Source organism: Neopsephotus bourkii, unplaced genomic scaffold, assembly GCF_033783945.1.
Source record: "Neopsephotus bourkii isolate Nb327-2 ecotype Australia unplaced genomic scaffold, CSIRO-AGI_Nbou_v1 NB_580, whole genome shotgun sequence".
In the NCBI taxonomy this organism is placed as follows: Eukaryota; Metazoa; Chordata; class Aves; order Psittaciformes; family Psittacidae; genus Neopsephotus; species Neopsephotus bourkii.
In genome coordinates this window covers 1,305,922-1,331,590 of record NW_026901081.1, presented here as the reverse complement: position 1 = coordinate 1,331,590, position 25,669 = coordinate 1,305,922, and the positions used below count along the sequence as shown (strand labels likewise).

At 46.9% G+C, this 25,669-nt stretch overlaps 1 protein-coding gene across 5 annotated transcripts in view; it reads right to left on the bottom strand.

Annotated features, from left to right (window-relative positions):
- Positions 1–25,669, bottom strand: part of GDPD5 (glycerophosphodiester phosphodiesterase domain containing 5) — a 168,370-nt gene that overhangs the window by 45,118 nt on the left and 97,583 nt on the right. For all 5 annotated transcript variants that reach the window (XM_061351406.1, XM_061351407.1, XM_061351405.1 and 2 more), the window contains exon 3: positions 4,867–4,970. In XM_061351406.1, coding sequence (XP_061207390.1) covers positions 4,867–4,970 — 104 coding nt within the window. The remainder of the gene's footprint in view (positions 1–4,866; positions 4,971–25,669) is intronic.

Below are 25,669 nucleotides of genomic sequence, written 5' to 3'. Positions count from 1 at the left end.
AAGGTCCAGCCCTGCAAGAGTGGAGATCGTCAGGAACTGGGCTCAAGATTCCCCAAATGGGGCTCGTTGGAGGAAATGCATCTTCTTCATAGAATCAGCCAGGTTGGAAAAGCCCTTTCAGCTCACCCAGTCCAACCATTCCCAGCACTGCCAAGGCCCCCACTGCCCCATGGCACTGAGGCCTCGTCTCCACAGGGTGTGAACCCTTGCAGGGCCAGTGCCTGCAGCCCTGCCCTGGGCAGCCTGTTCCAATGCCTGAGCACCCTCTGGGGCAGGAATTGGTCCTCAGCTCCATCTAAACCTGCCCTGGTGCAGCTTGAGGCCGGTTCCTCTTGTCCCATCCCTTGTTCCTTGGGAGCAGAGCCCAGCCCCTCCTGGCTCCATCCTCCTCTCAGGCAGTTGTAGGGAGGTCACATCTTCAATTGACCAAAGGGTTCATCTGCCCAGCCTGAAGGATGCTTGTAGGGGGGTTGGCTCAGTGGTTTCCCTTCTCCTGGTCCTTGTGATTACCTTAAAGCTTTAAGTAAGAGATGGACCATTCAATGGGTTTGTGGTCCAGCCTCAGCAAGAGGCAGCAGCCATGCCCTGATGCACTGGAGGGTCAGAGCAGGAACTTAGGCACAGTTAAAGCAATACCGAAGCATAGACGACATCCTACAGGTATATCGTCAAAGCATGTACCTCCAAAACAGCTTCTTTGGTTCCTCTAGGCCATCCCTCCCCAGTGAATTCCCCAGTTTCCCTGCACACAGGTAAGAACAGTTGCCACCTCAAAGCTTAGCAGCAGCAAACCATAGAAGCCAAATGCTTTTCCTATAGCTTAGTGGTCACAGCACTGCTCTAGGAACAGAGAAACCCACATTCACTCCCCACCTTAGCTTTTGGGACCACAAGGCTCTTTCCCCACCACCTCTCCAACCCACAGGCAAAGAAACAGGCTTCATCCTCCTGCTGAAGGTGGTTTTTCTTCCCTCCTCTCCTCTATTTATCCTTCCCACTCTCAGCTACTAGGTTTCCCAACCCTATATTCAGAAGGCAGGTTCAGCTCAGCATCCTGCCTCTCATCATTTCCTTGAAGCCAATGGGCAGTAAAAGCTTGATGAACAGGAGCACCAGATATCACAGCAGCAACACTGTCCTTTGTGCCTAGCACTGGGTCTCAAATGTCAAATCTGCGTGTGAATAGCAATACACTTCCCAGTAAAACTGTTCTGGAGATGGATTAAAAAGACATTAAAGCACATTACAGCAAAGCAAGATGCAAGAGACTCAGTCAACTACCTTCCCTGGCCAGAAATGCAGAACGATGCCCACGCCCGACCACATCAGGAGAGAGGCAGCCAAACCCAAGAACCTTTATGGCAACCTCTTAGAGTTCAAGCCTGACCTGGATTAGACTTTTTTTCCACTGGATTTTTAAGGAAAACATCACTGGGTTGACTTGAATTGGGTTAACTTCATCTCCATGCTAATCCTCTGGTACAGCAAGGACAGGGTGGCTACAGGGTGGATGATGCAGCAGGACTGGTTTGGGTTGGAAGGGACCTTAAAGCTCCTCCAGCTCCAAACCCTGCCACGGGCAGGGACCCCTTCCACTGGAGCAGCTTGCTCCAAGCCCCTGTGTCCAACCTGGCCTTGAGCACTGCCAGGGATGGGGCAGCCACAGCTTCTCTGGGCACCCTGTGCCAGCGCCTCAGCACCCTCACAGTCAATGTGGGGCTCAGGTCTCACTGGCCTTCCTCAACCACACTCATCAGCTCATCTAATGAACAGACCAAGGTGAGCACCCAGGCTTTTCATGGCCTTTCTTTGGTTACAACAGACTAAAGCTGTGTGTGAGCACATTGAAGACTCAACTACACCCCACTACTCAAATCCAGCATCATTCATCACCCACAAACTCTGGCCTGGCAACTGCTCCATCTACGCTGTCCAGGAGTAATGCTCTCAGATAGCACCTACAGAGCAAATCCTTGGGTCCAAAGATGGCCATCATTCAGGTTCTGCTTAGGGACTCAAAGAGCTGTAACAAAAGGGATCTGGAGGGATTCAGATATGCTATAACTAAAAAAGAGGGAAGAAAGAGAAGAGGGCTCCTCTGAAGTCTTTGCTTATGACACCATTAAAAGCTTCCTCAGCTCAGCTTCAGTACGTTTAAGTTTTTGCTCTGATGTCCCTTCAAGTGGCCCTCTGATGTGTCAGGTCTTCACTTGATGTGCAAATGACTGCTTTAAAACACTGTTTCCATGGCAGTTATGAAGCACATGAGCCTTCTCCATGACTAAGGAACAAGGTATTTGCTACACAGACTTGTATTTGTAGTCCTGCTCCAGAGGGAACACAGCCAGGTTCCCAAATGCAGCATCTCCCACATCCTTCATTAATCAATGCTGAGCTTCCCATTGTAGTACATCACTTGCACACTGGAGAGCTGAAGTACAACGCAATTAAATGTGGACATCAAAAAGGTGAGGCAGTGAATTATAAAAAGAAGATATTTACCGAAATTTCAGGTCCACAAGGACCTCTTTGCATGTTCAGCTTCACAGGGAAAGGTTAAAGCCTGCAGCAATACATGTCAGCCTATAATTTTCCTTGTCTTTCTAAAGCCCATTTCAATCGCAGAATATTCCCTTAAGTCTTCACAAATTGAAAGGCCAAATTTCCATCTTTATGTAGCTAAATCCTATCACTGCCACAGTTTAATTAGGCCGAATTGGTTTTATAGAGATAGGTGCATCCACTGTTGGACACCAAACCTGCTGCCTGAATCACAGGCAGTGATTGCTGTGTTCAGTTGTAGGTTTCTGCTACCTCTTAAGCCACCTCTGGCACAGCTGGGTTAAGAAACTGGCTTCCCAGGTCAAGAATGATGTGGGAAGGTTCCAATGGAGAACTACCAAACCAAGATAAGGCAGAAGCTCTTCCCTGTGAGGGTGCTGAGGCGCTGGCACAGGGTGCCCAGGGAAGCTGTGGCTGCCCCATCCCTGGCAGTGCTCAAGGCCAGGTTGGACACAGGGGCTTGGAGCAAGCTGCTCCAGTGGAAGGGGTCCCTGCCCGTGGCAGGGGTTGGGACTGGAGGAGCTTTAAGGTCCCTCCCAACCCAACCAGTCTGGGATTCTGTGATTTCAAAGCCCCAGTACATCCTGCATCCAGAGCAGACCTGCACATCACCTCCTACTCTGGCATGAGTATTTGGGAACCCAACCCTTGCAGCACTGCGGCTGCAATGCCCATTCACAGCATCCCCAGAGCTTTACTTCATCCCCACATGATTTTATTTAGAATAGAATCATAGGATAGTTAGGGTTGGAAAGGACCTTAAGATCATCCATTTCCAACCCCCCTGCCATGGGCAGGACACCTCGCTGTAAACCATATCATCCAAGGCCTTATCCAACTTTAAGCTCAGACAGATTTGGCTTTGCACTGGAGTGGACTAGAAGCATTCACATCTTTATTGTTGGTATAAACTGGAAGAGAAAGGAGTTCCAAAATACCCTTTAAAAGAAGGGGTTTTTTCCTTCTAGCCTTACAAATAACCAAGAGCAATGGTGATGGCTTCAGTTCTAAGAGTGGGGGTCTGAGCAAAGAGGAAAACCCCATTCCTAGGAGGAGCCAGCTCACGTCACTGAGTTGGTGAACACTGGGTTGGTGAACACCCTCCCTCCCACAATGTCAGCATCTAAAGCATGTGATGTATTTAAGGGATCAACTACCCACTGTGGTGCAAACCACAGTTTACATGCTATAGCCCACAAGAGGATGATGTCAGGGCAGCCTGGTTAGAAGAGAGACCGAGGTACTGTCAAAGTGGTTTAAGATGCTGCGGAGACAGTAAAAGGGAGGATCATTTCCAGCACTGGAGGGAGCTGATAACACCCGAACTCCACATCAGATCCCTCTGGAAAGCTCGTTTTCAGCTCCTTCCAACGTTACCAAGTTTTCCACACCCGTCTCTGCTTCAGGCTGAGGTTTTGTCATTTATATTCTGCAGAAAGTTGCAGCCAAATTGCTCAGGAACCTCCCAAAAGAGCAGGCCAGAGAAACAAACACACTGAACACAACCAAATGCTTCAACGTGATTCCAGCCCCAACTTTGGTTCCTTATGGGAAAACACCTATCCCAAACTCCATTAAAGGCATGCAACAGAGATGTGAGGACACATTACATCTGTGAAAGCACACAGTAGGAAACACACATTATATCTATACAGTTCTGGTGTCCTGAACATCAGAAGGACATGGAGCTGCTGGAGCAAGTCAGAGGAGGCCATGAGGATGCTCAGGGGCTGGAGCAGCTCCTGTATGGAGCCAGGCTGAGAACATTGGGGCTGTTGAGCCTGGAGAAGAGAAGCTGTGTGGAGACCTCAGAGCAGCTTCCAGTGTTGAAAGGGGGCTGCAAGGATGCTGGGGATGGACTCTTCATTAGGGACTGGAGTGATAGGACAAGGGGTGATGGGTTCTAACTGTTAGAGGGGAAGTTCAGGTTGGAGATAAGGCAGAAACTTCCCTGTGAGGGTGCTGAGGCGCTGGCACAGGGTGCCCAGAGAAGCTGTGGCTGCCCCATCCCTGGCAGTGCTCAAGGCCAGGTTGGACACAGGGGCTTGGAGCAAGCTGCTCCAGTGGAAGTGGTCGGAGCTGGAGGAGCTTTAAGGTCCCTTCCAACCCAAACCACTCCATTATTCTATCAGTGATGATAAGCAATAGATGCTCTCCTGCAGACTCACTTCTCCCTACTGTCATTAACAGCTCCACCTGAAAGACTCAAATGCATCCAAAGCAATGTCAAACAACTCTTAAGGAGGTCTGATGGCAGCCAAAATTGTTAAGGGCTTGCTTCTCTAATGGGGAAGCTCTACTCACCAGTTGATTTCATTGTAGTCATTATGAACTTCCCACCAGAAGTAAAACCAAACCAGGGTCAGGAAGAAGGATGAGGTGAGGATGAGGAACCAGAGCCGCTCCCACTGTGGATAGAAAGAGAGGTGAGCATTAATACTAGCCCATTTCAGGGCCAGTGCCCCCATGTTAACCAACATTCCATCCAGAAGCTGTGGAGGTTGGATGGAGTTAACTAGGTATTTCCAAGGGTAGATTTGGGACCTTTTTAACCTGGGGGAGGTGGGAGATGCCACCCTGCTCCCCGGCCTGGGCAGAGAGGTCCATTATGTAGATCCATGTTATGTAGCGCTGGTTCAGCATCTCCAGCTCTTCAGGCACATGGAATGAGGGAACATTTTGGATACAGAGCTGGGCTTTTTTGTTTGTGTTTGGGGTATTTTATAGGCAATTGTTGAATTAACTTTCCCATTCACCTGTGAGAGGTGCAACTTGACATCTTACTCTCAGCCTAAATGACCGAGTAGCTATCAAATGGCAAAGTCTACACAGCAGGTTATGGATGCTGCTACTACATGCGCATATACAAACCCTTCCTTACTCCTTCCCTAGGACACTCAGATCCTGCAAAGCCAACCACCCATCCCCAACATTCATTCATTCCCACCACCACCACATATGCAAGTGTTTTCCAGGAGGAGAGACCACAGCAGCATTGGTTAATGGAGATTTACACCACCATTCAGCTTTGATGAATGTTCCCAAATAATACTCTACACACACACATAGAGAACAAAACAATAAACCCCCCAAACTTGTGGTCAGTGCCCTAATCCAAAAGCATGAGTGAAATCCCAAAACACAACGACATCCATGAAGAGAACAGTGCTGCAAACTCTCTCTAACCAGCCCCATTTCCACGTTCTACTTGTTGGTTTTACTCTGCAGGCATTCAATAGTCCACACATGTTTCTGTTCCCACCCAGCATCCTGTCTGATTGGAACAAACCACTGAAACACATCCTTTATGGAAAATATGAAGCTTCTCTTCCCAGAGTGATCAAGAAGGGATGCAAACTGACAAAGTGAATGAGTAACTCCACTACTATATTTTCCTTCCAGACCCTGAGCACAACATTAATCTCTTCTGAAAATGCCCTTTTCTCTATTCTCATGGCTTTCCAATTATGCAGAACAACGTAACCAACACAAACACTGCTTTAGTGATATATGAAATACTACTAGTCCTTGCCTTCCTTTTCCATCTTAAGGGCTGAAGCTATTAACTGTATATTGACTGTTTTCCATCATGCATCGCCCTGGATACCTATCTTGTGATACAGCTCTTCCTTGGAGGCTCTGTTTTATAAGAAGTGCCAAGAGAAAAAAGAAAGCAACAAAAAGGCTTGGAATTATTTCATTTTTGCTCTGCCAAAAGTGATGTTTTCTGCTAGAAATTCCCAATTCTTGGCTGGGGTTGTGGTTGAAACATCTTTTTCAACTCAGCTCAAGTTTATAAGCCAAATTCTATCAAACCTCCATACCAGCTCCGTTCCATGAGGGTCTTCGTGTTTCAGATAAATGGGACCAGAAGGAGGTAAAATGGGAATTGTACAGGGCAACTACTGGGTGCATTCAAAACCACATGGCCAAACTGCTCTGCCATACTTGCAAAAACTATACTCTCTCCACCTTATCCATAGATCTGCATCTACGCTCACAAGTGACCAGCAGGTCAGAGAAGGTGATTCTACCCCTCTGCTCTGCTCTGGTGAGACCCCACTTGCAGCACTGTGTGCAGCACTGGGGCCACCAACATCAGAAGGACACGGAGCTGTTGGAGCAAGTGCAGAGGAGGCCACGAGGATGAGCAGGGGCTGGAGCAGCTCTTCATTAGGGACTGGAGGGGTAGGACAAGGGGTAACGGGTTCAAATTGAAACAGGGTAAGTTCAGGTTGGAGATAAGGCAGAAGCTCTTCCCTGTGAGGGTGCTGAGGCGCTGGCACAGGGTGCCCAGAGAAGCTGTGAATGCTCCATCCCTGGCAGTGTTCAAGGCCAAGTTGGACACAGGGGCTTGGAGCAAGCTGCTCCAGTGGAAGGGGTCCCTGCCTATGGCAGGGGTTGGAACTGGATGAGCTTTAAGGTCCCTTCCAACCCAAACCAGTCTGGGATGTTACGATTCTCTAAGTGACCTCCTGGAAGGAAAGCACTGTGGTTGGAATGCAGAGTTACCCCAGAACACCCCACCTTTGGTAGCAGGATGCCATCTACAACACCTATGTTACCTCCAACCAGCACTAGCTTTCCCCAGTCCCAAATCCAACAGCAAGGCTGCAGCATCTCTCCATGATGAGCCTCCTCCACACCAACCACCACTGCACAGCCAAGCCAACCCTTTGCGACCCAGGAGTTCTGCATTATAATCCATGGAACATCTGGATTATATAAACACCCCAACCTAAAACCACTCACACCTTCACCCCATCCCACCAAAATTCCCCAGGAAGAAGCAATTCCTAACCCTTTCAGCAGACTATGACTATTTTCTCCTGGTGCCTTCCAGTCTATGGTTCTCCAAGCTTTGAAACCTCACTTTCCCCTATAGTTAGCTGGGTTTTGCCTCCCCATTTGGGTCTAACACCATGCACGTATCAGCAACACGGCTACATCAGTTAACTGGACAGGTTTTGCAAGGCGAGTGATGTTTAAAGTATCTCAAATGCTGGACCAATATTGCTATATAAAACATAGTAATCGTTCAGCTTTTTAAAGGTCATTATGGGATAAGCTTGGCCAGCTTTCATGCACTGGATGACAGTGGTTTGATAAGCCAAGGGAAAACATTTCAGAACATGTTTGGGCTTTAAGTTTCATGTATCTATTTTTTTTGTGCTTTTTCTCCTTCATTTACATGCAAGTAGCAGAGCTTGTGTCAAAGCTCTCCAAAAGCTATTTTAGGTCTGTCCTTGATGCTGCACTTGCCAGATATATTTGCCTGGCTGATTTTGTGTAAACCCAGTCCAATTCTTTAAGGTTTGGCATACTTCAGTGAGGTCAAGAATAGGGAACATCTTCCCAGCACCACTGATGCTATTTAGCACAGACTGAGCCCAAATCCGAACCTACATCAACCTGACCTACGTATACAACATATTGGATGTGGCCTGGCTCCTCTACAACCTCCTCAACTACCCCTCATCAGAAGAGTTTTAGAGGGCCCTACTTCACAAGCTCCCACATGCTTTAAAGCAAGGTGAAATCTGCACCATTCAACAGCTTCAAGCCTCTACTGCTAAGAATGGGGTCATCCTGATCACTCAATCACAGCTGCAAGCAGGAGGAAATGGTGCCACCTCACCTATGGAAGCTCAAACAGGACCACTAGAAGGTTTGAAGGTGCTTGCAGAAGACATCCATATTCAGCTCCATGAGATTTTATAGGAATGTCAGCACTGACATTTTGGCAGTTCTAGAAAACTCTCCCTCCTTCTCTTTCAGTTTATCCCTCTTCACACCAGGATATGATGGATGTTCTCACAAGTTACCAATTATTTGGGCTAAGCTTAAACATGCTCAGCTCACACTGCACTCAGTATTGTCATGCAAACGAACCTGACCAAGTACAGGTATTACACCTTCATTCCTACCAGGATGTAATTTGGAAGTAGCTTCATGTTTTGTCCTGTTTTCTATACTCTGGTTCACACGACTAAAGGGCTTTGGGTGAAGCAAAACCAGATGTGCTCCAGGAGTGAACTCAATGTATATCAACTACCAATGGGCACTCATTCCAGACTGAAGCGAATCCTAAACGACTACACCACCACCTCCAAAACGTTTGGAACTAGATGGTCTTCAGGTGCTTTCCAACCCTAACTATTGTGTGGACATCAGGACTTCAGCACCAACTATCTCCTTCCACAAACCTCGTCTCTTGAGCCATACCACTTACTAATGAAGATGCAGCTGTGTCTTACAGAATGGCATTAAATGGTGTTAACCTCATTGTATCAACATTTAACTTTAAAGGAAAAACAACAAATGAAGAGTCACCTTTATCCTTCAGCTAAATGTCTACAGAGGACATGTACCATGCACTCAGTTAACCTCAGAAAGAGCTAACCAGTGCATGGATGAAGCCTTTGCAGAGCACACCCAATGAGATGGCCATAGCCCAAAGAAGAATGGAGAGAATATCAATTAAAGTAAGGAAAAACTGATCTTGAAATGAGAACATTTAAAAGGATCAGGCACAAAATGAAGTTTTTTGTGCTGCAGAAGAGCTACCAAAACCAGGTGTCTTACATGTACCACTGTGCTTGTGACCTCAGGTCTGTTGTGAGGCCACTTCTAGCAATGGAAATGTGATTTCTTATTCCAAGATTATCTACAGACATAATGAGAAGAGGCCCAAAAGGAAGAAAATGAAGACTGAGACCTGTCGCCAAGTTTCAGTCTGTCAGGGATTTCTTGATTCATTAAAATCACAGGATCCATAAAAAATAAGAATTAAAAAGAATCAGCATTACAGCCACGTTTTCCACCACTTTGGTGCATTCCCAATCCCCACCTGTGTCAGGTGGGAACATAACCAATTCTCAAAGTAAGGGATAACAGCGAAAAAACAAACCCAATTAAAGGAATTTACCACACAATGATGCAGTTTGTGACTCATTGTGAAGTTGGCTCATGCATTTTACCTGCTTTTGTGATGCGGGCTTTAGTTTGAGCTCTTTGAAACAGCCAAAAAAGTCATATCACAGCGCAGGGAAGAGATTTCCCTATCTGGGGATTAGTTTTGGTTAACTGATGGCTGCACGAGCCTCTTTAGCTGCAACTCCCCAACCTAGATGGAGGTCGCATCATTATTTACAGCCTGGTACTGGTAGCAGGAGAGTAGAGGCTTAGGAGGATTGTTTCCTGTAGGATCTGTAGAAGGGATTATGGAGTTCGTGCGCATGCACATTGCCACCTACAAGGACTGTTTCATAGAATCACTGCGTGGTTTGTGTTGGAAGGGACCTTAAAGCTCATCCAGCTCCAACCCCTGCCATGGGCAGGGACACCTTCCTCTAGGTCAGCTTGCTCCAAGCCCCTGTGTCCAACCTGGCTTTGAACACTGCCAGGTCAACAACCCTTTGCACAATAGCATTTGTAAACCAAATAAGTTCTTTAACCACCAAAGCCATGCTTTTAAATAGGTTCCTTTAGAGGAGGTTCTCTGGCTGTCACCAGAAAATCAAACCTCTGCCAAAACCAGCCACACGCAGAGCTGATGCACATTTGCCTGCCCCAGTCATTCCCTGTTGAATTATGGAGTGAACCCAACTCAATTCTGTGCCATTCTGAAGAAGCCAGAACCGTGTCCATTTGATGATTTACTTGAGTACTTATCAAGCCTGCAGATCACCAAATTACCCATTATCTTCCCAAAAAGCAGATCAGCACAACATCAGGATGTAAACAGAGTGTAATTTGGACACTGACCTGAGAAAGAGCATTTAAGATCTTAAAAATCATGATTGCCCAGGGTGAGACATCATTGATCTGAAGTGGCTATCACTACATTCACACATGTCCCTGGTCATGAGGTTTAAACATTGTCATAATTAAGATGGGTCTATCAGCATGTCCCAGGCCCTGTCTGGGGCATGGAGGCAAAACAAAAGGATACAACATGTGAGACCACATTAAATTGCTTATTTCCTAACATAGATATTCCCAAAGGCCACTGAAATGCTGGTCAATGAGCTAAGCAGCCCCTCTTACTCTTTCTTTGCACCCAGCTGGAGGAGGAGGCTGCGTTTTCAGAAGGGGCAGAGCACTGTTGGCTCAAGGGCTGCTCCATTCAAGCCAAGGCTGGAGCCAGATCATTTCCTGGCAGCCTGCAGATGGGTGAAGCAGAGCATAAACATTTTGCTTCACAGATATTGCTGGAGTCACCCCAGTCAACCCTAGTCCTGAAATGCCCTCCTCCACCTATGGTGGTTGCTGACATCTGTCAGCTCATCCCAAGCTAACAGCAGGATTTGCATCCTTGAGATGCTTCTACACCTTCTGGCCTTGGGATACAACTGGAAGACCCCCCTAAAGCAAACGCACCGCCTCCAACATCCTCTCTGGCAACCAGAAGCAATGTTGAGCGTCAAAGTGAACTAGAAAGAGAGAAGCCTGCTTTGAACTGTGACTGGGTAAGAGGAAACGCCAGCACTGCATGGATTAGAGCTCCATTCCTACCCAGATTAGCTCATAGCAAACGACTCTCCAGCAATCAATCAACATGGGTGAAGTCGGGTCCTTTCCAACTCATGCATCCCTAGAAGCTTTCCGAGGAAGGAAATCAAATGCCAATGCTGCAGCGTTGCTGCAAGCTCACTCCAGTTTATACCAGTAGAGCTAATGATGGCAGCCCACAGATGGAAACAGATGGGCTTCACAGTCCCCCTTTTGATTCACATCCAACTGTGAGGATAGTGCCAACATTCACAACAAACCCTCTGTGGCATTTGGTCCCCAAAGCAGCTGAAACCACAGCGAACAAAATATCACCCCAAGGGCCTTAAATATACAGGTGAGGATGTGGTTGATTGGAAATGGAGATGCATAAAAAAAAGCAGATTTCTTTTCCTGATTAAAATATGTTCTCCTTTAAAAGCCAGAAAACAGGAACAACTTCACACTAAGCCACCACTGAGACCAGCCAGAGGGAAAAACCTACTGTTTTGTGGAAGAAGTTTAAGTCAGATGAGTGAAGCAAGTGGGCTACCATGACCTTTTTCACAGTGCCCCATGAAAGCCCTCCAGAGAGCATAAGGGGGCTTGAAAGAAGACAAGAACGAACATATATTCACAATTTGAGTTTGCTTTATGGGTTCACGTGAGATCCCACTTGCAGCACTGTGTGCAGTTCTGGGGTCACCAACATCAGAACATGGAGCTGTTGGAGCAAGTCCAGAGGAAGACATGAGGATGCTCAGGGGCTGGAGCAGCTCCTGTATGGAGCCAGGCTGAGAACATTGGGGCTGTTGAGCCTGGAGAAGAGAAGCTGCGTAGAGACCTCAGAGCAGCTTCCAGTGTCTGAAGGGGGGTACAAGGATGCTGGGGAGGGACTCTTCATCAGGGACTGCAGTGATAGGACAAGGGGTGATGGGTTCAAATGAAACAGGGGAAGTTCAGGTTGGAGATAAGGCAGAAGCTCTTCCCTGTGAGGGTGCTGAGGCACTGGCACAGGGTGCCCAGAGAAGTTGTGAATGCTCCATCCCTGGCAGTGTTCAAGGCCAGGTTGGACACAGGGGCTTGGTCAACACGGTCTAGTGTGAGGTGTCCTTGCCCGTGGCAGGGGGTTGGAACTGAGTGTTCTTAAGGTCCTTTCCAACCCAAATCACTCTGGGATTCTACAATTATGGGTATACCTTGGTCTTTTAGTAACAGAAGACAGTTCTTCGAAAGAGGAATTTGAACTTTGACAGTTTTAAACTCAGTTAAAAAGAAGACAAAGAGAAAAATACACAACTATTGATTCCCTTCAGACTCAAAGCTTCCTTAGCCCAGAGGGTTTTACATCAAGAAACATCACAAAGAGAAGCCCAAAACCCTCAACCACAGAGCAAGGGCAAAAAATAGCTTTTCACCACAGACCACGACGTGAAGACCCCACCTTCATTTGAAGAGCAAAGACAGGAAAGACAGGTAGCATTTGCTACCAACCGGAAAGGCAGCATGACAGCGGGGAGGCTGAAGGGCAAAAGATCAGATGAGCCACTGAAATCAATAGAAAAACTCCAGCTCTCTTCCCTGCACTCTGGCTTTGAACCAAGAAACCTTTTATTGCTTGATTCATTATTTCAGAACAGTGGATAAACCACTGTTAATGGTAATGGGTTCACACTGAAACAGGGGAAGTTCAGGTTGGAGATAAGGCAGAAGCTCTTCCCTGTGAGGGTGCTGAGGCGCTGGCACAGGGTGCCCAGAGAAGCTGTGGCTGCCCCATCCCTGGCAGTGTTCAAGGCCAGGTTGGACACAGGGGCTTGGAGCAAGCTGCTCCAGTGGAAGGGGTCCCTGCCTGTGGCAGGGGTTGGAACTGGATGAGCTTTAAGGTCCCTTCCAACCCAAACCAGTCTGGGATTCCTCCTTTTAAACACCTGTACTTTCAACAACCTCTTAAACCAGTCAGCTTTCCAGATCCAAAACTCTACAGTCCCATGCTTAGAACAAGCCATAAAATCATCTGACTCACTTCTCCACATTAACACTGAATTATAATGAAAATTGGGCAGAATAATCCAATTTAACAAGCTAGTTAAGACTGGTCCTCCGTTTCTCCTGCTGATGGGATCTGTGTTCTGGTCAGAGGTTTCTGAGATCAGAGACATTAAGGCTGTTTCTTAGAACTAGTTACTGAAAAAACACAGCAGGAAATCTCTCCACACTGTTAAAACCAGGAATTGTATTTATCCAGAGCTACCCTGGCCAAAAATATTACCTACACATATATCTAAGGCTATAGTGGTTCTCCACGTGCACTCAACCAGAGGTTTGCTCCAAACAAAGGTTTGGATTTAATGGTCTAAATTTGCTCTGGATGGAGCTGTTCCTCCTTTTGGCTATATAAAGAGCCTGTGAAGCCATCTTCTCACTTTCAACACCTTCCACTAGACAGTGTGAATATCTCCTCACCATCCACCCCATGGGTCTCTTGCTGTCAACATTAGTAGAGACATGTTCCACCTCCAGCCCCCATGACCGGAGATGGTTTCTACAGTAACTTGGTGTACAAGGGGTGTTAACAACCTCAACATCCAGCATCTCTACAAGTACCACCATTCAAACCAGGACCACAGCATGCCACGTAAGGTGGCCGATGAACCTCCTGGAGAACCTCTCCCAAGCATAGCTTGTGTTCCCCAGCTAGAAATAAAGGAGCAATTGGAAGGATAAATGGGATTTAGGAATTGTCATTCATCCCACATGAAGAGGGCTCTTGTTCAAGTCAAAGTGCCTCTAGGAATCCATAGCTTTCAGTCTTCAGGGTGACCCCTACCCATTCTTTGCCTCCTGAGCACAGTAACCCTCCTGTTCATTCATTAAAAATAACTAAATAAGTGAATAAGAGTCAAGCTTGGGCAGGAAGAAGCTTTTTGACAATGTCTCCCCTCCCTCCTTTCCCCTTTTTCTTGTCAGAAAATTCCAGTTGCAAAAGAAAGAGAAGCCTTTTATAGGAAATACCATATTTTAAAGCAATTTCTTGCTAAAGGGCATCTCAACTTGAGGCTGTTGGAATTTCTTGTCAGAGGAAACAGGACAGAGGCTGAGCCCTTGCAAAAGCTGGCAGTAGACTGGTCAGGATGTGCACAGGCAGATGGAGAGCAACAGCACATATATCTGACCATACATACAAAGATATCAATTCCACCCATTCAGCACTGGGACTGGAACAAATGAAGCTGCAAACTGGGCGGTATGGAAAAGTCAAAAGGGATAACACAGAAGTCTGGAGGGGTGATGTGACATGTTAGACTGGACATAAGGAGCAATTCCTTCCCCAAAGGGTGCTCAGGCATTGGAACAGTCTGCCGTCACCGTCCCTGCAAGTGTTCACACCCCATGGAGACGAGGCCTCAATGCCATGGGTCAGCGGTGGCCTTGGCAGGGCTGGGAATGGTTGGACTTGGTGATCTTGAAGGGCTTTTCCAACCTGGTTGATTTGATGTTGAGGACAGGGGCAAGTGACAGGACAGACCTCAGCCTCTCAAACTGACTCCTATTATAATCCTTGCCACCAACCTCATTTGGTTTCTATTAGCACACAACTCAATGTCGGGTCCATGCTCTGTTGGCTTCAGTCTTCTCCCCACCACAGGTCACACGCACAGCTGAAGAAAACCACCCTGCATCACTTCTGCCCTGCCAGAACTAGGATCTCTGGACAACAGCTATTTTAGACTGCCTGATTTGATACACCCTGGTCAGATCCGCTTACCTGAGGATACCATCCTATTGCCTAAGGATCACAGAATGAGAGTGGTTTGGGTTGGAAGGGACCTTAAAACTCATTTAGTTCCAATCCCCCTGCCACAGGCAGGGACATATCCATGTGTATGGCACAGATACCCATATTATTTAAGGGTATCATGCAGGAGCAAATGAGAGTTACAGCAAAACCACTACAGCAAGCAGTAACTTCAGCCAAGTTACATTAGTACCTCCATAGCTCCACATAGATCAGATGTAGAGATGCCCCCTGGCTTCCTCTTGGGCTACAGTGAGGCCTCCCTGAGTCCCTCCTCTGTCCTTGGCCCCATCATTATGTACCTAAACACTTCTCCCATCACTCCTTTTAAATTCAAGCCTTCATCTCTTGAAGGACCTACCAGATAAAATGCAGAGCTTTCAGAGGAGCTAAGCTCTATTAACCAGAGCAGCTAAGCAACTGCTGTGGATGAACCTCATTTCCATCTCCCTGCCACAACTTACTTATCCTTTTCCCTTAAGACACTGTAAATCTCCATGCTGAAGGCTTTAATTCAGACAGCATCCACAAAGACATCCAAAACTTGCAACTGCAGCAAGACAGAAAAGCTATTTTATCTTCCTGCAGTGCACACATCCTCGAGTCCCTAAATATCCACCAGCCCGAGCACCTGCCTTAGGAAATGAATGGGTTTTGTCAAAGGAGCAAGGCCACATAGTCCTAAATAACTGCTCTTTACCTCAAGAGCAAACACAAGAGCTGGACTCAAACTGAGCACCACCATTACTCAAGTGTGTTTTCAGGTTATCTAAATTCACTCCCGGATACAATGAGGAGTTTACTAAGGAGTCTTCACTATGCTCTTCTGACATTTTCGAGACTCAATGCCCTGCAGGCATTTGTCAGCATTAGCTTAGAGGAGAAAGGAGACAAGCTAACGTTTATCCAGTGAATACAAAAGGAAAACTGATGGCGTGATTCCTCATTTCCAGATTACCCAACTGGACTTCATTGGAACAAACAGCAGAACGTCATCTTCAAGCAGGTTATTAAATCAACTCGGAAAATGAAAGATGACAGCATCTCCCAGCTGTGCCCCTTAGAACCAGGAACTGAGGGTAAACAAGAACAAATATCAGCTGGAACTGTGTGCAGTTCTGGTGTCCTCAACATAAAAAGGACATGGAGATGCTGGAGCAAGGCCAGAGGAGGCCACGAGGATGAGCAGGGGCTGGAGCAGCTCCTGTATGGAGCCAGGCTGAGAACTCTGGGGCTGTTGAGCCTGGAGAAGAGAAGCTGCATGGAGACCTCAGAGCAGCTTCCAGTGTCTGAAGGGGGCCTATAGGGATGCTGGAGAGGGACTCTTCATCAGGGACTGCAGTGATAGGACAAGGGGTGATGGGTTAAAACTGAAACAGGGGAAGTTCAGGTTGGAGATAAGGAAGAAGTTCTTTACTGTAAGAGTGCTGAGACACTGGCACAGGGTGCCCATAGAGGTGGCAAATGCTCCATCCCTGGCAGTGTTCAAGGCCAGGTTGGACAGAGCCTTGGGTGCCATGGTTTAGTTTGAGGTGTCTGATCAGTGTCAAAGCTGAAATGCAAACCCCAATAAACATTTAGAGATGTTTAAAGCCTCTGGCAGGCTCTGCCCTAAACTCCCACTCAAAGCAAAGCCAACTCAGGTTGTTGCAGGGCAATGTCCCAGCAAGGTCTGAATGTCTCCAAGGATGGAAATACCCACTTTCCCCTTGGTTCTGCTCCAGGGTTTGGCCACCCTCGTGGGAGGAAGCTTTCCTGCTAACAGGAATTTCCCTTGATGGAGCTTACATCCATTGCCTCTTGCCAAGAGCCATTATCTTCTCTACATGGACTCTTTAGATAGTTCTAAAGAGCAGCAAGATCTTCCCTTCTCCTGGTGCACAACCCCATCTCTCAGCCTCTCCTCATACATCCCAGCTGGCCCCACTGGCCTCACTTCAGTCTCTTATTGCCTGCCTTGGTTTTATGGAGCCCCAAACCAGACCGAGATGTGGTCTCTCAGTGTTGGTAAAAAGGAAAACCCACATCTCTCCAGTGGCTGTCACTATTACAGCCCAGGATGTAATTGGTTTCACTGCCAAAAGTACACCTAATGGCTGAAACTTGTTTTGCAAAGAGATATAACGAAGGGAAAGTACTTTGTACTCCAAGGATTCAAAGCAGTGAGAAAAATCAATATCCTTGACTAGCAGATGTTGACCTACCAGCCCTTACATACATCAGGAACAGAAGCAAGGCACCTATGTTGCAATTCCTACACCGATTTGTGCTGCATCACTCAGCTCTCACAGGACTCTGTATCCTGCCAAAGGCTTCATTATCTCTCCATCGAACAACCAAGACAATGAACATCTGGTGTTAAACTCCACTTGAACACACCCTCAGCTTTCTCTCTTCTCCTTGCCATTGCTTAGAACTTCAAATCTCATGAGGTATGGAGGCACTAGCACAGTTTGCCCAAAGAAGTGGTGAGTGCCCCATCTGTGGCAGTGTTCAAAGCCAGGTTGGGCAGAGCCTTGGGTGCCATGGTTTAGTGTGAGGTGTCCCTGGCCATGGCATGGGTTGGAACCGGATGAGCTTAAGGTCCTTTCCAACCCAAACCACTGTATGATTCTATGGAGCCTTACTTCCATTTGGTACAGTCTTCTCCAAGTGGGACATGGACTGATTGGAAGGCAATATTAGTCAACACAACTGATTTGATCCAGTGTGGCCACTTTAGAAACACCACAACGGTTTTGGCTGATGCAGCGCTCCTCAGTAACACAATGTGGTCTTGCAGAAGAGGCATAGAATCACGGAATGATCAGGGTTGGAAAGGACTAGTTCCTTTCCATCTTCCATCCAGTTCCAACCCCTCTGCTATGGGCAGGGAAACCACACACTAGACCATGTCACCCAATGCTCTGTCCAACCTGGCCTTGAACACTGCCAGGGATGGAGCATTTACCACTTCTTTGGGCCTCACCACCCTCACAGGGAAGAACTTCTGCCTTATATCTGGCAATAAATACATCTACATCTGCCAATAAATAAATAAATGGGAAGAAAAAGGAAGAAACTGGGCCTAACATACAACGGGTCTGAAAAAGGAAGAATAAATACACCTGCCATTGTGGCTGCTGAGGCTTCAAAAGCTAACCAGATGCTTCCTGAAGCAAGTCATTGCATATCTTAGACAAATCTCATTTGATTATTGTAAAGAATCAGCTAATAGCTCGCTGCACACCTTGTTAGAGAAGGCCATGAATGAGGCTGCCGAGCTGTGACATGCTCCATTTACAATTCAATTTAGCAGGTCAAAGAATGTGGCAGGGACCATATTACTGAAATACGTGCTCCTACTGGGGCTGCCGTCATGTAGGTAACAGATGTAACAGAGAGAGCCAAATCTCTATAAATAACATTATTACTCTTGGTAAAACACCTCCCAGCCTCCAAAAATACCACCACAAATGGCAGTCAGGCAGGACCACTAATTCCCTCCAGGATTCAGAGCTTGCAGCCTTGCAAAGCTGAGTTTTGCTTGCAAGCAAAGGGATGAAGGTATCCAGACTAAGGGGTAACGCATACTTGCATGTCCCTCCTTCCCCCCTTATTCTTCATAGAGGACCAGTTTCTCTCTAGGTGTGCCTCACTGAACAGAAACAACATCTAACTGCCCCCCAGCAGCTTTATTCATCACAGAAACAACACTGGCAACTCCTGATGGTGCTACAATGGGAATTCCTGCGCCATTCCAGAGACAGTTCACAGCTGCAGCCAGGGCTGTTTGTGGCTACTAATGGACCCAAAGGACTTCCTGCAGGAATAATAATGTCCTGGACCAGCTCTGCCTCCTGCAATTATATCCTCCCTCATTCATTCAGCACAGAGGTGAACAGAAATCCCTTAGGGAGCATCCAATTCATGGGAAAACAGGACAGAGCAATGGGGGTTCCCCCAACCTACCCCTCACAACATGATTTACTCTTCTTCCACAGCTCCTGACAATGTGGTTTTAATCATAGATTCACAGAATGATTTGGGCTGGAAAGGACATTAAGGTCATCCAGTTCCAACCTCCTGCCATGGGCAGGGACACCTCACACTAAACCATGGCACCCAAGGCTCTGTTCAACCTGGTCTTGAACACTGCCAGGGATGGAGCATTCACAGCTTCCTTGGGCAACCCATTCCAGTGCCTCAGCACCCTCACAGGAAAGAACTTCTTCCTTATATCCAATCTAATCTACTGGATCCTTCCCAAACAACACACCCAATGCTTCTGGCCATACTAATGGAAGGATTCAAGTATTACAAACCTATTACTGATGCTAACGACGCACTATTCCCTTCTTCTTTACCGAATGTTCTGCCTATATGGAAGCCAAGGGGAGGCAGCTATCTTTTCTAGTCTAAATAGGACCAGCTCTTTCAGCCTCTACTGATGAGCCTCACATAGGAAAAATAAACTAGTACAGCCTATCACTTCTGCACAGCCCAACTGGATGGGGTCCAAGCTCCACCTGAAGTGAGCACCTTGCTGGGCACAGCATCCCTGCTGAGCTCTCATCAGCATCAAGCAGCAGGACTGCATCCACAGTGTCTCCTGAGGATGTTATTCCTGCCAGCCTCATGATAGCCCTTTTCACAGGCACATGATGCTGTTGAATTGCTTATTCAGCTTATGATTCACTTTTTAATTAAAGCACCAATATCCTGAGGCAATGGGGTTTAAGATTAAAAATGGGCTGAGTGAAAGCAGGTTTCATAATCAAAAGGACCATGTAAGTTAACTAAGAATAGAGACAATGAAGACCACTACATGCAATGGCCTCAGTACCACCTCTTACTCAAGAAATAGCAGAAACACAGATTACCAGAATGAGGATCATTTTGGGCCCATCCTGGGGGTTCTGGAGGGTCTTTTCTTGTGGGTTTGCTTCTGCCCCTGGTTGGAAATGAGCCATTTGGCTAGCTGGGCCCTATACCAGGCCTAGAAAGGTTGCAGTCATTAAAACCCCAAACACCTCCAAGCAAAGCCCAACCACCCTCATCTCAACAGGTCACTCAGCACCAGAGGAAATAGCTCTGCATTCATCTTTGTTGACCCTATTTCAGCTGACCCAGACTGCTTTTGCAGTTTGATCAGATCAGTCTTATCCCAGGCTCTGATGTGCCTCCAGCTCTTTAAAGTTCAGTATTTATGAGTTTAATAAGCATGGTTTTCACTGGGAAAAATGGTGGATAAGATAAATACTGAATATTTATCCCTATGTAAAGAGAATGACTGTGTTTCAGGAGCATTTACAGGAATTCTGTTGTAAAATGTTCTGGTTCAGAGCAAAGTCCTATCCCATATGGTCTGCAACAGATGGCAAACAGACTCAAGGGCAAAGGATTGGACTAGGAGAAGAAACAGCCACTAAGCTTATTCCTCGGACAGTTTATTTCTCCTGTGTCTTACCCTTAGCAGCAAGTGTCTGCAAACCAGAATCTAAACCTGCTGCTTTGTCATGATGCTTGGCACAAACACCCCTCTCCAAGGATTTCTTTGCTAGCTGAGAAGGTGATAACATCACCAGCCAGTGCTGGAAGAAAATCTGTTAAGTAAAGGAGGCAGTGAGTGGCATTCTTTATATCAGTGAGGTGTCTTCACCTTCGAATCACAGAATGGTTTGGGTTGGAAGGGAACTTAAAGCTCATCCAGTCCCAACCCCTGCCATGGGCAGGGACACCTTCCACGGGCAGGGACCCCTTCCACGGGCAGGGACCCCTTCCACTGGAGCAGCTTGCTCCAAGCCCCTGTGTCCAACCTGGCCTTGAGCACTGCCAGGGATGGGGCAGCCACAGCTCCTCTGGGCACCCTGTGCCAGCGCCTCAGCACCCTCACAGTGATCATTTTTATGACCATCGCCCTCACAGTGGTCATTTGCTCCACCTGCACAGCCCATGCCCACACCAGCAGACACAGAGGGAGAAAACTAAACCTGGAGCATCAACAAAAGTGGTCCCAAAAGGCAAACCGGAACAATTCCCCATGTGCAAACCCACATTGGTTCTTTCTTCTTTCTCAATCAGGGTCACAAATGACAAGCAATGACAGCTTAAAAAGGCATTTGCGAGGGCTGACTATCCAGCTGCATTGCCTCATGGGTCAGCTGGACTCCAGGACCAAGGAAAGCCATAAAGCAGTAGGTATCTAAATGCTTCTGATATCCAGAAACCACTCTCTGAAATGAGAATGACAGGAAGCAAAGATTACTGGCTAATAAAAGCTGCAGCAAAGGAACTGAAGGTCTGACTTAACACAAGGTCCCCTTTTTGCTTTCCAGCATCCCTGACAAATCACACTTCGCATTTGTTGCGAATAGGCATTTTCTGTGATGTTTATAACTCAGGCATAACCAAGTCGAATCATGTAAGAACAACTCTGTCACGCTTGTCTAGAGGGAAGCCAAGAGATCCCCATGCAGCTCTATGCTTTCAGTACCCATCACCATGACTAAAATGCAAGCAGGCAACTTGCAGATAAGTCAATCATGTCCATCCTGTTTCATGCAGGAACAAAACCCTGATTTCTCTATGAACATGCTGAAAAAGCATTGCAACTGCTTTGTTTCCCAGTGTTTCCCAATGGTAGGGTCAGCACGTGAGCTGTTAAATGCCCAAATAATAGTAAAGCCCAATTAAATCTGATTTTACTCATTTACTGCATAACCAACAGCAGCAAAAAGCACAAAGACAAGCAACAAGGAGGGGACATCACAAGTGAGATGAGATACAAGAGCCCCCCAGGGGAGGGACATTCCTGATTCACCATTCCAGAAACCATTCCAATTCAAACTTAACGTTTCTGGCCCTGGAGACAACCAAAGCACCCTGGGAGAATGCTCTCTGGAGAGAAAGCTCAGTTCATTTCCTTGCCATAAAACAGTCTGCAGCATCAGAAATGGCATTTGAATCTCTCATTCTCAACTCCTTAAAAGTGGGAATAATTATCCCTCTCATCAAGAGCTGCACGTTGATTAAAGCATTTCAGTTCCTCCAATGGAAGGTGGTACAGAAATAGCACGTCTGCCATTACCGCTGTTTCTGCAGCTTGCTGTAGTTGAGAGGGTTTTCAAAGCAGCATCGCAGCCAGCCTGACTTTCCTTTCTCCTTTAGGAAGCTGACCTGAAGAGGACATTTCCTGGACGTTCAAAAGAGCTCGCATTGAAAACAACCCAGAGAATCAAAGGTGAGGATTTCTCCTGGTTCACCACTCACTGGTTGTAAAATACACCATGTGCTAATCTTGCAGCTCTTCTACATGACATGGGTGGTAAGGCACAGGGTGCCCAGAGAAGCTGTGGCTGCCCCATCCCTGGCAGTGTTCAAGGCCAGGTTGGACACAGGGGTTTGGAGCAAGCTGCTCCATTGGAAGGGGTCCCTGCCTGTGGCAGGGATTGGAATTGGAGATGCTTTAAGGCTCCTTCCAGCCCAAATCATTCTATGACATGGGACATATTCCATGAGCAACCTGCTTTCACATTATCCCTAACAACACTGGTATTTATCAAGCTGCAGACAAAGCCAGTTTTGGCCAGGATATGGATGGACCAGAGAGATACCACTCATGGGAAAAACAGCTTGGGGAAGTATGCAAGGAAAGAATTCCCAAAGCATCATTGTTTTGCAGCCTGGGATTTGACAGATGCCAAACAACATGGCTTTTGGCTTCCCATCTAGGATGCATGCTAATAAATATTTCCAAGCACAGGAATAGATCATGACAGGCACTGCCCACAGTGTCAACAATACCATCCCAAAGGTCCTCTGACCAAAACCACACACAACCAACCCCTCTCCTGCTGTGGAAGAGACTCTTTGCTTGGAGCCCCAAATTAGGCACAAACTTCATTGTACAAAGCTATAAAGCCTGCATTCAATGATCCTTCACCAGCTTTCTCATGGAGCAAAGGAAAGTCTTTCTTTGACATTAGGTGACACGGTCTAGCTTGAGACTGCCCATGGCAGCAGATTGGAATTAGGTGATCTTAAGGTCCTTTCCAACCTACATCATTCTATAAATAACAGCAGAGTTTGAGCTCTTCCCAAACCTAACATGCCCAGAGAACTTTTATATAGATACACACATATTCATTACTCACTTCCCCGACTATCCACTTAGGAGCTCACAAAGTGGCTTTTATTGGCATAAAAACAAGATCATTTATAGAGGGGCCTAAATGCCACCAGCACCAGAGCATAACAAACAGCTCAGTAAGAGCAGGAGTGGCCTCCTTGGGTGTAAATACTGATGTTTGCAGCTAATGGGTACAGGGTGCAATTGCAGAGGCAGAGACTGCAAGGCTTTGCATGCATTACTGTTCTGTGGATGTGCTGACTCGTCCTTGCACAGAGTAAGGCAGGAAAGGAGATCAATTATTTCCCCTTCATAGAATCATAGAATAGTTAGGGTTGGAAAGGACCTTACGATCATTCATATTGTTTTTCATCAACTGGGCACCACATTGCAACCCATAAACCCAACCTGCAATTCATGAATGCACCAGACAGGTAGGGAATGGCGCTTTCCCCATAATTTAGCTCCTTGCAATGAATCAGAGATGCAGGAGAACCCAACCCATGAAGCTGTACAAACAACAGGGGGAAAAGGAGAGGACATCCCAGCAGCATCCCAACCCTGTAGCACAAATCCTGGTGTATCATCTTCTCTCTCATCTTCTAGAAAGCTCTACCAGACAATTTATCTGGCTGGTCTTTCATTAGAGCTTCCCATGATGATTAATGGGAATAAAGTTTCCCCATGGGCTGTTGCTTGCATGGCACTAATCTATCCTCATGTCTCACTGGACATAGAATCATGGAATCAAACAGGTTGGAAAAGACCTTTCAGATCATCAAGACCAAGCCTCCTACCCTGCAGCACATCAACACTCTCACCCAACTTGCTGTCATCTGCAAACATACTGAGGAAGCACTTGATCCCCCTTGTCCAGATACAGAATTGCCAGGTAAGGACAAAGGATGCGAAACCCCATCCAGGCATTAACACCTCAGGACATGGATACCCTTCAAGGTACCTTCCTCAAGTGAAAGAGCGTTACAGAGAGGCCAAGCATCCAGCTTGGTCATCCAGGTTGCTACAGGCAGATTTTCCCCTTCAGAAAACTAAAAAGCAGCTCTTCAATCGATTTCTTGTTACACGGTGGATGGGAACCTTGGCAAACACTCAAGATGCTCTAAGGCCGACTGACCACATCGCTATCAGAAGCAGTTGTTTCTCCTCCTACTCTGTTCAGACCATGACGAATATCTTGGACTTGAAGGAATAACAAGAGGAGATAAATGCATGGCAAAGAGAAAAAAAAATATTGGATTTTCATTTAAGATTTGCCTACCCCGATAAACCTTTCCAAAGCATTTCTCTTCCTCTTCTTGCACAATTATAATTGCTTGTACAAAAAAGAACGTGCAGCAGGGAAGTTATCGGCAGAGTCACTGAAAAGACATAGAATCATAGAATGGTTTGGGTTGGAAAGGACCTTAAAATAATCCAGTTCCAACCCCCTGCCATGGGCAGGGACACCTCACACTAAACCATGGCACCCAAGGCTGTGTCCAACCTGGCCTTGAACACTGCCAGGGATGGGGCAGCCACAGCTTCTCTGGGCACCCTGTGCCAGCGCCTCAGCACCCTCACAAAGAAGAGCTTCTGCCTTATCCCCAACCTGAACTTCCCCTGTTTCAGTTTGAACCCATCATCCCTTGTCCTATCACTGCAGTCCCTGATGAAGAGTCCCTCCCCAGCATCCTTGTAGCCCCCTTCAGACACTGGAAGCTGCTCTGAGCTCTCCACGCAGCTTCTCTTCTCCAGCCTCAACAGCCCCAATGTTCTCAGCCTGGCTCCATACAGGAGCTGCTCCAGCCCCTGCTCATCTTCATGGCCTCCTCTGGATTTGCTCCAACAGCTCCATGTCCTTCTTATGTTGAGGACACCAGAAGTGTGCACAATACAAGTGGGGTCTCAGCAGAGCCTGCTGCTCACACTGCTTTTGATACAGCCTACTATAGAGTTGGTTTTCTGGGCTGTGAGTGCACACTGTCATCTCTGTGGGCTTTGATGTCAAAACCCCTATATAGAAGACTGTATTGTTGAAGAAGATGCTTTGGGTGATGAATGGTCTACAACAGGCCATAGCTCTGGCTTTACTCTTTAGCTGGGCTTTTTCAGGCCCTGAGGTCTTCAGTGCAGCTCAGAGCATCCAAGTTCTTCCAGCAAGAAAGAGTTGGTGTGGAAAGTATGCCTCCTATTTCAGCTAATAGCTACAGCAGCCAGGGTTCTTAATTACAACTATTTATATCAAGGCATGTCAGGTGTAAGACATCTGCTTATTGTTCATACCGACAATACAGTCCACATTGCCTACGCAAACAGTAGGGCAATGGAAAGGTAAAGCCTGATTTACCAACCCGCAGCCAAACACCAGGTTGTCAACTGCCTGCAGGATGCCTGTCCAAACAATCCAGTTTCCTTGTGACAGGATATATCAGGATTATCTGTGGCACCTCAGCTCCCATTTCAGTGGGACTGATGGAACCTCTAAATATAGCATGTGCAAAGCCATATTTCCGACTTCTTTAATAGAAGTGATAAAAATCACTCTCCAGCAGTCAGGTTATTAATGTTTCCAATCTGCTAAGAGATTAGCACGGGTGTTTTGCAGAGATCTATAAGGACTCTTTGTTCCTTCCTATCTAAAAAACAGGCAAGGAAGCTCGGAGGTAGGAGGTGCATCTGCTGTTTAAGTCTACAAGCTCAAGAGACTT